Here is a 12,992-nt window from a genome sequence, read left to right as displayed (position 1 = left end):
ATGCTGACAAATTATTAGATTTGAAAATGGGTAAATAATTGAATTCTCAACTCAATATCATTTTTCTGTTGCTTGTTACAGGATGGCTCGTAGACACGACTGGCAGCTACACTGCAGCGTTTCTTCTCTGTGGGTTTTCGATGATATTTAGTTCTGTGTTGCTTGGCTCTGCTAGACTAGTAAAGAAGACGAGAAAAACCCAGCTGCAGTTCCTTGCCAAAGAATCAGATCCCAAGCTGCAGGTATGGACCAATGGATCGGTGGCTTATTCTGTAGCAAGAGAATTAGATCAGAAAGATGGGGAGTCTGTGGCTATAGCAATGCTTGGTTCCAACCCCGCATGATCAATGGCCTTGAGCCTGAATCTTCAGGGCTGAAAGAGGTGGGACCACTGTATTGTACATGTTTCTGAAGGATTTTATTTTGGCAGAAGTATTGCCTTCTAAGGAAATTTATCGTTTTATTAATATGTTTGTAATGGAAAAATAGCAAATAACAAAGCAAGCTGGACTGGCTCAGAGTTTCCCCGTTTGGGATTTGTACTCACAATTGAACTCGCATCTTTTGGGCAGTGAGCATCCCACTATGGAGGATGTTAGGACATAGCTGATATAATTCGCTGTAAATAGAGGTCATTTCAAGGCACGACCAAAGCAGATGACACTGGACGCAGCTTTGTTTCAAATTCTCTGCCCCTCCGTCTTCCCTCCTCTTAGAAGGTAAACAGAAACATTGACATGTAGGTTTCTTTATGCTGTTCAGAGAAGGGGGTCCTGTATTAATCATTGCCTTTTGAAGAACCTAAAGTACTCTTCAACAACCTGTTTCAAATGCTAATGAGAAACTCCAGTAGGAAGAAGGTTTGGCATCCTCACCTTCCACCACACTGAAAGCTCTTTTCCTAAGACGAGGCACTTAACCTCCAACCAGACGCTCATCTCTGTTGCTATCACATATAATACTTACTCTAAATTGAGTAGAACACACCAAGACACATGGGCGATTTCTAAATCTTACCAGAAATGTTAACACTAATGCTTCCCTTTTTTTTTCCTTTAGAAATAAAGCATTTATTTAAACTGTAGACAATTCCTGTTAGGAACGGAAAATGTTGGCAGCATTCCAACTGGGCAGGAACTGAATTCTTGAATCAGCAGGTCTCTGGTGAAAGTTTTCTTTTCAGATCAGATATTTAGGTTCATTACCCAAAACAGGACTTGGGAGTTTTGCCTGAAAAATATTATTCTAGAGATACTCTGAAGCTGAGATTCCTTTCTCCCTGTGTTCATTTTTGTTCCAATGTCCACTGCTCTTCATCTCTTTATAGATAATCATTAGTGGACCTTTTCGGCTGAATGAGAAGACTTCAGGGGTTAACCTCAGCATCACAGCCCTCCCACAGATTGTAGCTTTGGTCAGGGGAGAGGGAGGACAAAGTTAAGAAGGCTAGTGGTGGCTAGTGGTTTTACAGTTTATAATCACATACCTTAACTCATTGGATTATAGTTTGCTCATTCCCAAGTACCCTACTTGCCTGTGGTGTGGGATAAAGTCTTCAGATTGAAGAGGGAGGGCATAGGGAGGGAAGAGAAAGGCCAGATCCCCCAGCCTGTCTCCGACCATTTTAAGTCCTCTGAATTATAATCCTGAATCCCAAATCATGTTGCACTTGTAACACAGGGGCAAGTTATACAATTGAGAGGGGATTTTAATTATTCAGAAATTTAAAATCTGAACCTTAGGGAACTATTTTGACCCTGAAGGCCATTCAATCCACTGTCCCCCAACAGATCTCACAAATGCCTTGCCAGGGGTGCTGAGAGAAAAAACACAGCCATGAGGAAGATCCAGGGTTGACTAAGCACATTCAGCAAGAGTCTTTGCCTATAACTGGATTATAAATATATATATATATAATTATATATTAATACATGGCTTTCCGAATGAAATGCTGACTTGATTTGATGGCAGAAAACTAATATCTCATAGGTGTTTTCTAAAGAGAAAACAGGAATGTTTCCTGTTATCTTTATACTTAGTTTGAGAATTTAGTTGTGAAACCACTTCCTTTGCAATTGCAATTCCATTTGCAATTTTAAAACAATATTTGGAAAATATCTGTAAACAGTCAAAGTCAAAATGAAGTTTTATGTGTTTGGAATAGCACTTTACACTAAATGTCATTTCTTGAATCTTCAAGCCTAAAGATTTTTTGAAATATAAAGAGTTATAAATATTCTTATACATATTTTTTCCTAGTGATGATCATAGTAAAATTTTGTTTATCTGGTTCTGTGATGTAATTTCTCTAAAGTATTATAAGTACTCATGAAAAATGAGCATAGAGATCAGAGCTTTTAAAAACTTGTATAAAATATTTGTGATATTCTGCCTTTATACATGCATACTTTTCTTTTTGGAGTGGCATTTTTAGGAAACCAGTAAGGAAAATGTAGATCTTAGAGGTTACCATTGTCATCGACACAAAATTTTACTGTTATGTTCCATTTGTCTACACTGTTTATTTCAAAATGGAGCCATTCATGGGAATGATGTATTTTTTTTGTGGAATCAAGAACAAAATTGTGGTGGGATGATTTTACATCTTAAATATTTCTTTATATCACTGCAAGTTCTACTTTGAAATTGACTGAGTAGAAAAGCAAACGAAATGTCTAACTTCTATAGATACACTGTACCATTTGTTCAGATTGTGATTTCACTAACAGATTGGCTATTTATGATAATATTTTCTTATTTCAAAAGCATAATAAAATGAGTTTATAGTCATGTTTGGAAAAACATTTTTCCCCCGCACAAAGGGTTTGGATTGTATTGTGAGTGGCTCTGTCTGGATTATGCCAAGATGTAACTGGCATATAAAGATGTGGTACGCAATCAAATAATTTACAAAAAGCATAACCATTTATTGAGAACTTCCAATGTGTTAGCTACCGTGTTAAGCACTTCCTATGCATTGTCTTATTTAATCCCCATAATAGTCTGTATTATCACCGTTTAATAGACATGGAAACTGAGGCATTAGGTCCCACGTCTTCTGACTCTGTAGTCACTGCACTCTAGTGCCTGTAGTGAATTCCTGTAAAACTAGGAAGCCATCTGATGCTGGAGTCTGCCTCCTTCCCTTTGCACCTGCTCAGATCTTCTCATGTGGGTTCAAGAAACCATTTGGAAATAAGCCCTTCCTTGGGCAGATGAAATCCTTCGGGTTATGCTGCAGTCTTGCAATCAGTATAGATGGGAGGATCCTGGATTGGAAATTTCCAAGAATCTTTCCAAGAGTCTGGTTCTGTCAAGACCACCACTTCCAGGCTAAGTGGCTTAATTTGCTGTCTATTTATCCAGGCTCCTCTTTGGGAGTATTTGTCGGGGCGGGGTTGGGGGGGGGGCGGTGGAATGTGGAGAAGGCTGGGCAGCACGCTTTGTCCCACCTTCCGCACTACCAAAGTCACGCTTTCTCAGTCAAGAGGTGAGTTCTTTCTGAAGTGCCTATACCATTGCCCAGTGATGATGAAGATGGTAATATCTATTTGGCACTCATCTTCCTGGTCCCAATAGGTCTAATTTGGAAATTGTTTATTGAAATGAAATAGTGTGAATTCAAGGTAGATATCTGAGTTTTTCTTCTCATACTTCAAAGTTTGTCTTTTTTTTTTAAACTCCGCTGAACAATACATTTTTATACATGTTGCCAGAGCAGCTACCAGTAAGAGATGACTGGGATTTTGTCCCATTAGCACAGAGAAATATTTGGTGGGAGGATTGGGAAAAATATTAAATAATGATAAAAAGATTGATGTTTAAAACGTTTTATTATGAAATTTTCCAAACATATACAAAACCAGAAAGAAAAGTACAATGAACTTGATGTACCCATCCCCCAGCATTTATCTACCCCTTTCCCTACACCCCTGATGAAGCCATTTGAAATATGTTGACAGAACAAGGAATAACTATACTTGGCAAGAACACGCTAGCGGAGGGTATGGGTGGTCAGTATCACCTATTAAAGAGCCACATCATTACCTACAAAGCTGACGGGGACCCCTTGCTTGCCGCAGTCTTCCTTTGGGCGTCTGAATTGCAGGCTAAAACTCTTCCTGCTTCTTTCCCAGCCCCGATGTGGTCTATCTACCTGAAGCTTAAGGAGGTGTCAAATAAGTGAAAAGTGCTTCCGAATCCTGGGAGAGAGTGATTACTATTACTTTCATTATTCCTCGTAATTATTTAAGTGTCAGAGCCCTCTTTGAGGGGTCCAGGACCTAGGATTGGTCTAAAATTAAATACAAAGCACTTTTTTTGTGTGTGTGTGGTACGCGGGCCTCTCACTGTTATGGCCTCTCCCGTTGCGGAGCACAGGCTCCGGACGCGCAGGCTCAGCGGCCATGGCTCAGGGGCCCAGCCGCTCCGCGGCATGTGGGATCTTCCCGGACCGGGGCACTTACCACTGAGTCCAGTGCGTAATCCACAGTCACTCAATAAACACTTGGTGAATGAATGAATGAGTGAAAACAATAAGTGAGCAAATGAAAAAAAGAACAAAGGAAGAAACTGCTAAAGAACATTATAATGCAGCAAGGGTAGGGCTGACTGAAGGTCAGGTTTGCTTGAAGTTGCTCTTGCACCCAGAATGCATAGGAAATATTCGATGTTCCCAATTCAGTGGCCCTAAATAGGACACCTGGTAAGAAGTGTCACGTAAATAGCAGGAGCTCCAGAGCACTGAGTATCATGGGGCAGGTTTGGGAAAGGGAATAAAGGTGGCAAAGAGAAGAGTCGGTAGAAATATATTAATTAAAACTTTAGATTGAGGCCTGAATGTAAAAATGATACAACTGTGTTGAACCCAGACAGACATAATTAAATAGTTCTGTTGTGCTCAAATTGAGTGGGAGGCCTGGGCAAGAGGCACTGCCCGTGCAAGGGAGCCCTGGAATATTGGGGAAAAGGTGGAGCACAGGAGTCTCATCGTGAAAAGATGGGGTTTCCGTTACAGGGACCACACATGCTGCTTTTACTTTACATGAAAACCCTGCTCCAGGATTTGGCCGGGAGCAGAAGCCCCCGACTGGCGTCTTGCCCGGTACTATGGCTGGCCTCTAACTCACAGGGCATGACTGAAAATCAGACAGCGTACTGGCAAACTTTTTTAAGAGTTGGTGAGAGGAGTTAATCAACCAAAACTATTTATTAAGCACCTCCTTGGAATCTGGCACCATGTTATATATGGTGGGGAATTCAAAATACACGTACCACCCTGTCCATGATCTCAGGTGTACTTCCTAATTGGTAAATTGAAACTAACTCAGGTGAGAATAATCCCAAGAGGTGTTTAAACGCTGACTGAGGCTAAGGGCGTTGCGTTCTCTGGGCATCAGGAGAGGAAGAATTCATGATGGGCCAGAGAAATTTGAGATGATTCCGAGGAACTCAGGTATGGAATTGAGCGGGTTGGAAACGGCCTCTACTCTTTTCAGGGGAAGAAGTTGGGGATTAAAGGGAAAAGGATGTGGGGAAGCCTCTTTATGTGGCTACCTGAAGTTCTAGTCGATTCCTAAGGCCAATGCAAAATCAAACACAAGCTGACACTAATAAATGTTCTGGTGAGGGGATCCACAAAGGTGTCTGGGACTTTTGGGACTGCTGGGATTTTGGGCTGCATTTGGCTAAATTAAAAACAGGGATTTTCAGGGCCTGGGGTTCTACTTTAACAATTACCTCTCAACTCTAAAAAGGAATCATTTAGGGCTTCCCTGGTGGTGCAGTGGTTGAGTCCGCCTGCCGATGTAGGGGACACGGGTTCGTGCCCCGGTCCAGGAAGATCCCATATGCCGTGGAGCGGCTGGGCCTGTGAGCCATGGCCGCTAAGCCTGTGCGTCCGGAGCCTGTGCTCCGCAACAGGAGAGGCCACAACAGTGAGAGGCCCGCGTACCGGAAAAAAAAAAAAAAAAAAAGGAATCATTTGTAAGTTTTTTCTTCTTAAATAGTCCAGAGATTCAAGAAAGTCTTTGTTTTGGTTTGTTTTGTTTGTTTTGTTTTGTTTTTCAAATAACTACATGTTATGCAGTGCTGCCATCTGCTGGAATTAGTAAGACCACTTCCCAAAAGTTGGTGATGCCTCCAATTACAGTTTAATTGGACAAGGCCAGCCTTAGAACAAAGTTTGTGGTTTCCTTCTCTTCCCTCCCCTAGTCCCTACTCACTACCCATCCCACATTTATCCTCTTCCTCTTGCAAGTACAAATATAGGGATAAAGATGCTGTGTTGTATTTTTCAGGATATATTTTCATTGCCTAGGTCACTTCTCTATGTAGAATATCAAAGTTAATATGAGTAATAATTTTAATTGACTTAACTAGGGCTAACTATAGGTAAAATTTAATGTGAAAAAAAATATTTTGAGCCCTCTGTGGCCTTCTTTGGGAATTCAGATTGCCATCCTGGGTCCCATTCTTGGTCCCCTACTATTGTGTTAATTGATTTGTTATGAGTTGAAAAAGGATTAAGTTAAAATGTAAGATGAAATCTCAAACACATACCAGAAGTCAAATTTTGAGAAATGTTGAAACCAAATGATATAGGGGAGTGTATTCTGTATAATTTGGAAACATAAAATGTCAAGCTTGTTATACTGTGTACCAATTATGACAGATTTAGTGATTGAATTTACTTTTAAATGTGCAGTTCCCATGAAATTGTGAAGGGATGCTATTTATTTATAGCAACAATTGCCTTCAAAGGAGTATATCATGTTAAAATGAAAGACTCTTTTGTTGAACTAAGCAACTAAATGAATTTGGTTATGCATAAGTGGGTCTGTGGCTGTATATGAGGATAAGAGAAAACTGAATTACTCTGTTTCAGGAAAACAGTGGAATTGGTTTTTTTTCAGGAGAAGAGTAGAGATAGGGAAGGAGATAAGGCCCAGAATCATGGCAAGAGGCAGGAATATCAAGAAATGGTTGAGGGTGTTTCCTTCTTTCTTTCTCTTTTCCCTTCAATCCATCTCTCTCTCTTCTTTCTTTCCTTCTTTCTTTCTCCCCATCTCCTCTCCTTCCCTCCTTCTATGCTTTCTCCTGCTCTCTTCCTTAAAAAAGTGATTATATAATATTAAATTATTAAGTTGTGGAGTCTCCTCTCCTGAACTTTATCAATAAAGGGTTTTTATATACAAATGGCCTGTAAATGGCTTTCATTTTTGGTGTTTGTTTGGTTTTTGTGTTTGTTGTTTGTTTTGGTGAGATTGAGGCATAAGGTTACCGGTGTTAAGGTGGTATGGAAAAGGGAAATCATGTGAAGAGGTGAAGCGCCTCTTAAACTAAATTAGTATTCAGTGGAATTAGGGGCTCAGAGCTACTCTCCAAAGTCCATGGCTTGGAGGCTCAAGGCAAACTCAGGGGATATTAAGGGGCAGGCGATCCCAGCCTACTTCTTGTCGTTTCATGAGTTACAGCACTCTCCTTCCTTGCCTTCTTGTGTTGTTTTCCACACTGGGTAAAATTCTGATTCTGGTTGGTATGTGCATGGGAGATGTATCCTACTTCCCAAGGGCAAAGAAGGGGATATTCTGGCTTCTCATTGTTTACTGGTTTTTCAACCTTCCAAAGTAGGTTTGCTTCCTTTTTCGAGGAATTTATTCCAAATCTCTGATTTCTAATATCCAACACTTAAGCCCCTCCCTTAGACTGAGTCCCTTGATTTCTCAGGCCATTCTCTCCAGGGGTTTCAGCGCAGCTTTTTTTTTTTTTTTTTCGGTATGTGGGCCTCTCACTGTTGTGGCCTCTCCCGTTGTGGAGCACAGGCTCTGGACGCGCAGGCTCAGCGGCCATGGCTCACGGGCCCAGCCGCTCCGCGGCATGTGGGATCTTCCCAGACCGGGGCGCGAACCCGTGTCCCCTGCATCAGCAGGCGGACTCTCAACCACTGCGCCACCAGGGGAGCCCTCAGAGCAGCTTTTAATCCCTTTCACAATTCCTTCCAGGGAGTTCTGGGACTCTATGTGAAAGTGTTGGGTGACCTATGATTGTAGAATGTCTGTGCTCTGTGTGATTCTCTGTAGCATTCTCCTACAGTTTCTGTAAAGATTGGTCCTATCGTCCCATATCCTTCATTCCAAATTTTAAAGCTATTTAGAAAATATTGATTAGTGGTTAAATGTTAGACTCTAGAACCAGAGACCCAGGGTTTGAATCTCTTTCTACCTCTTATTAGCTACGTGACCTTGGGCTTACTTAATCTCTCTCAATTTCAGTGTACTCATATGCAAAAGGAAATAACAAAAATGCTTATCTATAGAGATTTTGTGAGGATTTTATAAGTTTAATACATGTAATGCACTTAAAACAGCACCTAGTACATATTATATTCTATGTAGCTATGAGTTAGCTATGGCTATTCACGTGACACTATAGTCTATATATGTGGCTGAACTAGGATTCCCTCCTTTCTAGGGCTTTGCTCTAATCTGGTGGTGAGTTAGGGACATGTTTGGAGGAAGTTGACCTATAGGCTCACTTTTGAACTCTTGGGTATTCACCTCTTTCTTCCTCACCCCATTTTACCCTTTATCAAATTGGAATGGAAGAAGTTTCAACAGGAATGGCTTTTCCTGAAGAATAGGAAAGGCCAGTGTGTGTCTTTGGTGTTAAATCCAAGTGACATCAATCCATGCTTGTCCTTCAGAGTTTATCCACGAGGCATCTGTGTGCTCCCATGAGATTTCGCTTTCCCAAAGCTTACACATCTCACCTTCATTATTTTGTTGTTTTTCTCTTCCTAGAGCCCATCATGAAAGGAGATATTGAGAATTCTAGTTCATCACTTATAAAGGACCCCTAGGTTCTGAGCAGATAGAATATTATACATGGCATTTCTGTGCATGTTCCTAGTAATTAGATCTGTTTTTTAATTCACTTAAAGTGAAGTACAACGAAACGCTTAATGAACAAATTTATCTTAGCAAATAAGACACTGCCAGAGAAGGTGGGAGTTTTGTTTGGGGTGGGATAGGTATGTGTGGCTTGATACAGGAAAAGAGGAAGCTAAGGCAGAAAAGAAACCACATCTCAGTGATCCAGAGAACTTTGGCTAAGAAGAGAATTGCAGAGGAATGGGAGGCTGTGGTCCTGGGAGAGAAGTGGGAGAGAAGAGTGGAGAGGTAAGATCCTCCCCAAACCTCTGATTCTACATTATTCTTGCTTATTCCTTGTTATTTCCCCTAACCTCTTTATTCAGAGAGCTTCCACATAACAGGGTAAAAGTTGTGTCTAAACTTGGGCTGTTGTTAACTTTAACCTAACATATATAGTTTCCCTTAGGATTTCTACTTACAAATGGAATGCATAGGATGTAGAGCAGACAAGGCCATCCCCCCAAAGTTATTACAGTCATTTCCTCACCTAGATGATCCTCAGAATCCCTTTGGGTGCTTTACAAATATATAGGCTCCACCCCTGGAGGTTCTAGTTTAGTAGGTCTTTCATGGGACCTGGGAATTTGATATTTAAAAAACTTCACCAGTGGTTCTGATTTAGGGTTAGGTTTATGAACCACTGATACAATGCAGAGAGAGTGGACTGTAAATGAGGTCAGATCTGGTCCTAGCGCTACCACTTAGTAACCAAGTAGCTTGTGTGATTCTGATAATGTTACTTAACTAACTTCTGAGCGTTGCTCTAGTTATTTGCAGTGTTGAAATAGTTAAATAAGGTATAATATTAAAGTATCTTATAATTAACGCAAAGCAGTTATTTTTATATGGGCCTTTACCATTACAGATATATATATATATATATATGTATATACACACACAGATATAGCTGTACATATATATGTACGAGCTGACCACGTGGGTAATCTGTCTGTCCTTTGATGTCTAGGTCATCCCATACTCACTTTTATCATCTACCTTTTTCACTTTGAATTTGGACAAGTCCAGTTCAAGGCCTGTAGACCTCACAGCAGCTGTGAATAAGCTGGTGATGGCTTCTTCAGCCTCTGCTCAGCTTTATTGGATATAAGTCATTATTTCAGTCAACACAGCCATCTTTGGTACTTCAGACACATTCACAGCCATAATTCTACCTATTTTTAAAAATTTTATTTATTTATTTATAGCTGCGTTGAGTCTTCGTTGCTGCGTGCGGGCTTTCTCTAGTTGCAGTGAGCGGGGGCTACTCTTCGTTGCGTGCGTGGGCTTCTCATTGCGGTGGCTTCTTTTGTTGCGGAGCACAGGCTCTAGGCACGTAGGTTTCAGTAGTTGTGGCACGCAGGCTTCAGTAGTTTTGGCTCGTGGGCTCTAGAGCGCAGGCTCAGTAGTTGCGGCACACGGGCTTAGTTGCTCCGCGACATGTGGGATCTTCCTGGACCAGGGCTCAAACCTGTGTCCCCTACATTGGCAGGCGGGTTCTTAACCACTGCGCCCCCAGGGAAGCCAATAATTCTACCTATTTTTTGAAGTTGTCTGAATTACAGTTGGTAGCAGTTGCTACAATGTGAGTATAACGTCTTCCCTTGCTCCACTTTCCATACCCCACTCCCCCTACCCACGATGCTGAGAACAGATCTGTAGGAATAAAGAGGAATAAGAGAACCAGACTGAAATCTCAACAGAAAAAGTTTACCGGGGGCTTCAGTAATGACTAGAGCTAGAATGACTACCTCCTTTTTGAAATACTTCACTTGCTATAGAGACATGTATGGAATGGGGAAGAAGACAAAATTTGAATCTACATGACTTTGGTATTTTTGGCTGCCAGTATCCAATCCCGATTTTCTCGATAATTCCATCCCTGCACCTTGCAGCCCATGCTTGTAAGGAAGTTAACTTTTTCCTCATTCCTGTCTTTCTGTGCCAGCTATGTCTCAGGCCTAACTAATGAACATGGTCTCTTCCTCTCTGGCCATGATGACTTATTTGAAAATGGTTCCATAACCTATGACAGTCCTATCACACTGCAAACCTGGACTTCTCAGATGGTTCAGATGGTTCAGGGAAGAGATGTGCTCTTTTCCACTGCATAGAGACAAGAGTGCATGTGGCAGCCATCTTAGGATCACAAAGGTAGTTTTCTCAGAATGGAGCCAGATTTGATAAATCAGTGCTGAGAAGTAGAGACAGTGATTGTGTCTTGGCCACAGTGCTTTGAAAAGATTAAGCCTTGTTTGAAAACACGATTTACTTTTGTTTCTTACTGGTTTAAAGACAGATTATGCTAGGTTTTCTATTTTCTGTCATTTACAGTGGATAGCATCTTATATACAAATATTTATACAATTTCTTTAAGATATATGGGTCATCTGACTTGAAGTGCTGAATGCTACCAAGGAACATAAAACACTTTTAAAAGCCAAATGGTCAGGTATAGGATATGTAAGGCATGCCTTAAAACGGCATGTGTGGAAAAACCTACACATAAGTAGGTAGGAAGTGGATATTAGTATTTTGGCTACATTAATATACATATAGTTCATAGAAAAGATAAGGGATAATTCTACCAGAGTCCTAAAACCTCACTTTAGGTATGAAGTTAAACCCTGTGCACAAACCCTTGCCAAAGGATAAAGGCAATTTGGAGAGAATTCAAAATAACCATGATGGGGAGGAGACTGCAATATGTCTTATGGGGGTGGGTGAAAGGAAATGAAATGTTTAAGTTTCAGGGGACATAGGGCAATTGTCTTCAATTACTTTAAGATATGTGTAGTAGACATTTGGTTTTTGGCTACTCAGTGTCACGACTTCACATAACAGCCGTATGTATTTGGTGATTCATTTGTTCCTTCAAATTTATCTGAAATTAGTGCTGCCCCTGGACTATTAAATTACATCAGTCATTGTATTTTCATTTTTGCTTAGGTCAGTTTAGCTGAGTTTTTTGATTTGCAATTAAGAGTTTTAACTAATACAAAATGTCAATCTCTAAAAAGCATTAGATCTTCGAAGTCCCTAAGGATAGACCAAATGTGTAAACTACACGCTAGAAGTCTTCAGTTAAATGGCAGAAACAAATTTTATTTTTTTAATAAATTTATTTTTGGCTGCATTGGGTCTTCGTCGCTGCACGCGGGCTTTCTGTGGTTGTGGCGAGCGGGGGCTGCTCTTCGCTGTGGTATGCAGGTTTCTCATTGCGGTGGCTTCTCTTGTGGCAGAGCTCAGGCTCTAGGTGTGCGGGCTTCCGTAGTTGTGGCTCGCGGGCTCTGGAGTACAGGCTCAGTAGTCGTGGCGCACGGGCTTAGTTGCGCCGCGGCATGTGGGATCTTCCTGGACCAGGGATCTAACCCGTGTCCCCTGCATTGGCAGGTGGATTCTTAACCACTGCACCACTAGGGAAGTCCCAAATTTCTAAGAATCAGGACTATCTGAAGACAAAATTATCGTTTAGGAAGATAATTCAACCTTCAAATTTTGATGGTTAATTAATAAAGGTGAATTTTGAGGTCTTTTTTAAACTGAAGAGTCTATGAAAGTATCTCTAAATAAAGTTTAGGAAGGCAAGCACAATACTGACAAAATTTAAAGTTATTATAAATATTAATTTTAGTTCAACTTATACAGTTGTATTATTCATATGCTGATTTTATACTTTCTTAGTATGTTATGCTTCTTATATATTTCAATATTTTAATGTCTAGTGGATTTTAACATCACTTAATAGACCTTAAAGTCTAATGTTTAAATAGAGAGGCTTGTATAGTTGTATCTTTGTTTTTTTGTTTTTGCGGCACGCGGGCCTCTCACTGTTGTGACCTCTCCCGTTGCGGAGCACAGGATCCGGACGCGCAGGCTTAGCGGCCATGGCTCACGGGCCCAGCCGCTCCGCGGCATGTGGGATCTTCCCGGACCGGGGCACGAGCCCGCGTCCCCTGCATCGGCAGGCGGACTCTCAACCACTGCGCCACCAGGGAAGCCCTGTATCTTTGTTTTGATATCACAACTGTAATTTTATTGCGTATGAAGTCTCTACTTGGG

The 12,992-nt window shown here is 41.1% G+C and overlaps 1 protein-coding gene across 1 annotated transcript in view; it reads left to right on the top strand.

Annotated features, from left to right (window-relative positions):
• The window catches only part of SLC16A12 (solute carrier family 16 member 12), a 92,851-nt gene extending 90,061 nt beyond the window's left edge, over positions 1–2,790 (top strand). The window contains exon 8 of the mRNA XM_032607890.1: positions 82–2,790. Within this exon, the coding sequence (XP_032463781.1) occupies positions 82–344 (263 nt within the window). The 3' untranslated portion in view covers positions 345–2,790. The remainder of the gene's footprint in view (positions 1–81) is intronic.
• The last annotated feature ends 10,202 nt before the right edge of the window (positions 2,791–12,992 follow it).

The sequence above is a fragment of the Phocoena sinus genome, chromosome 16, assembly GCF_008692025.1.
Source record: "Phocoena sinus isolate mPhoSin1 chromosome 16, mPhoSin1.pri, whole genome shotgun sequence".
NCBI lineage: Eukaryota > Metazoa > Chordata > Mammalia > Artiodactyla > Phocoenidae > Phocoena > Phocoena sinus.
This window is presented reverse-complemented; position numbering and strand designations above follow the sequence as displayed.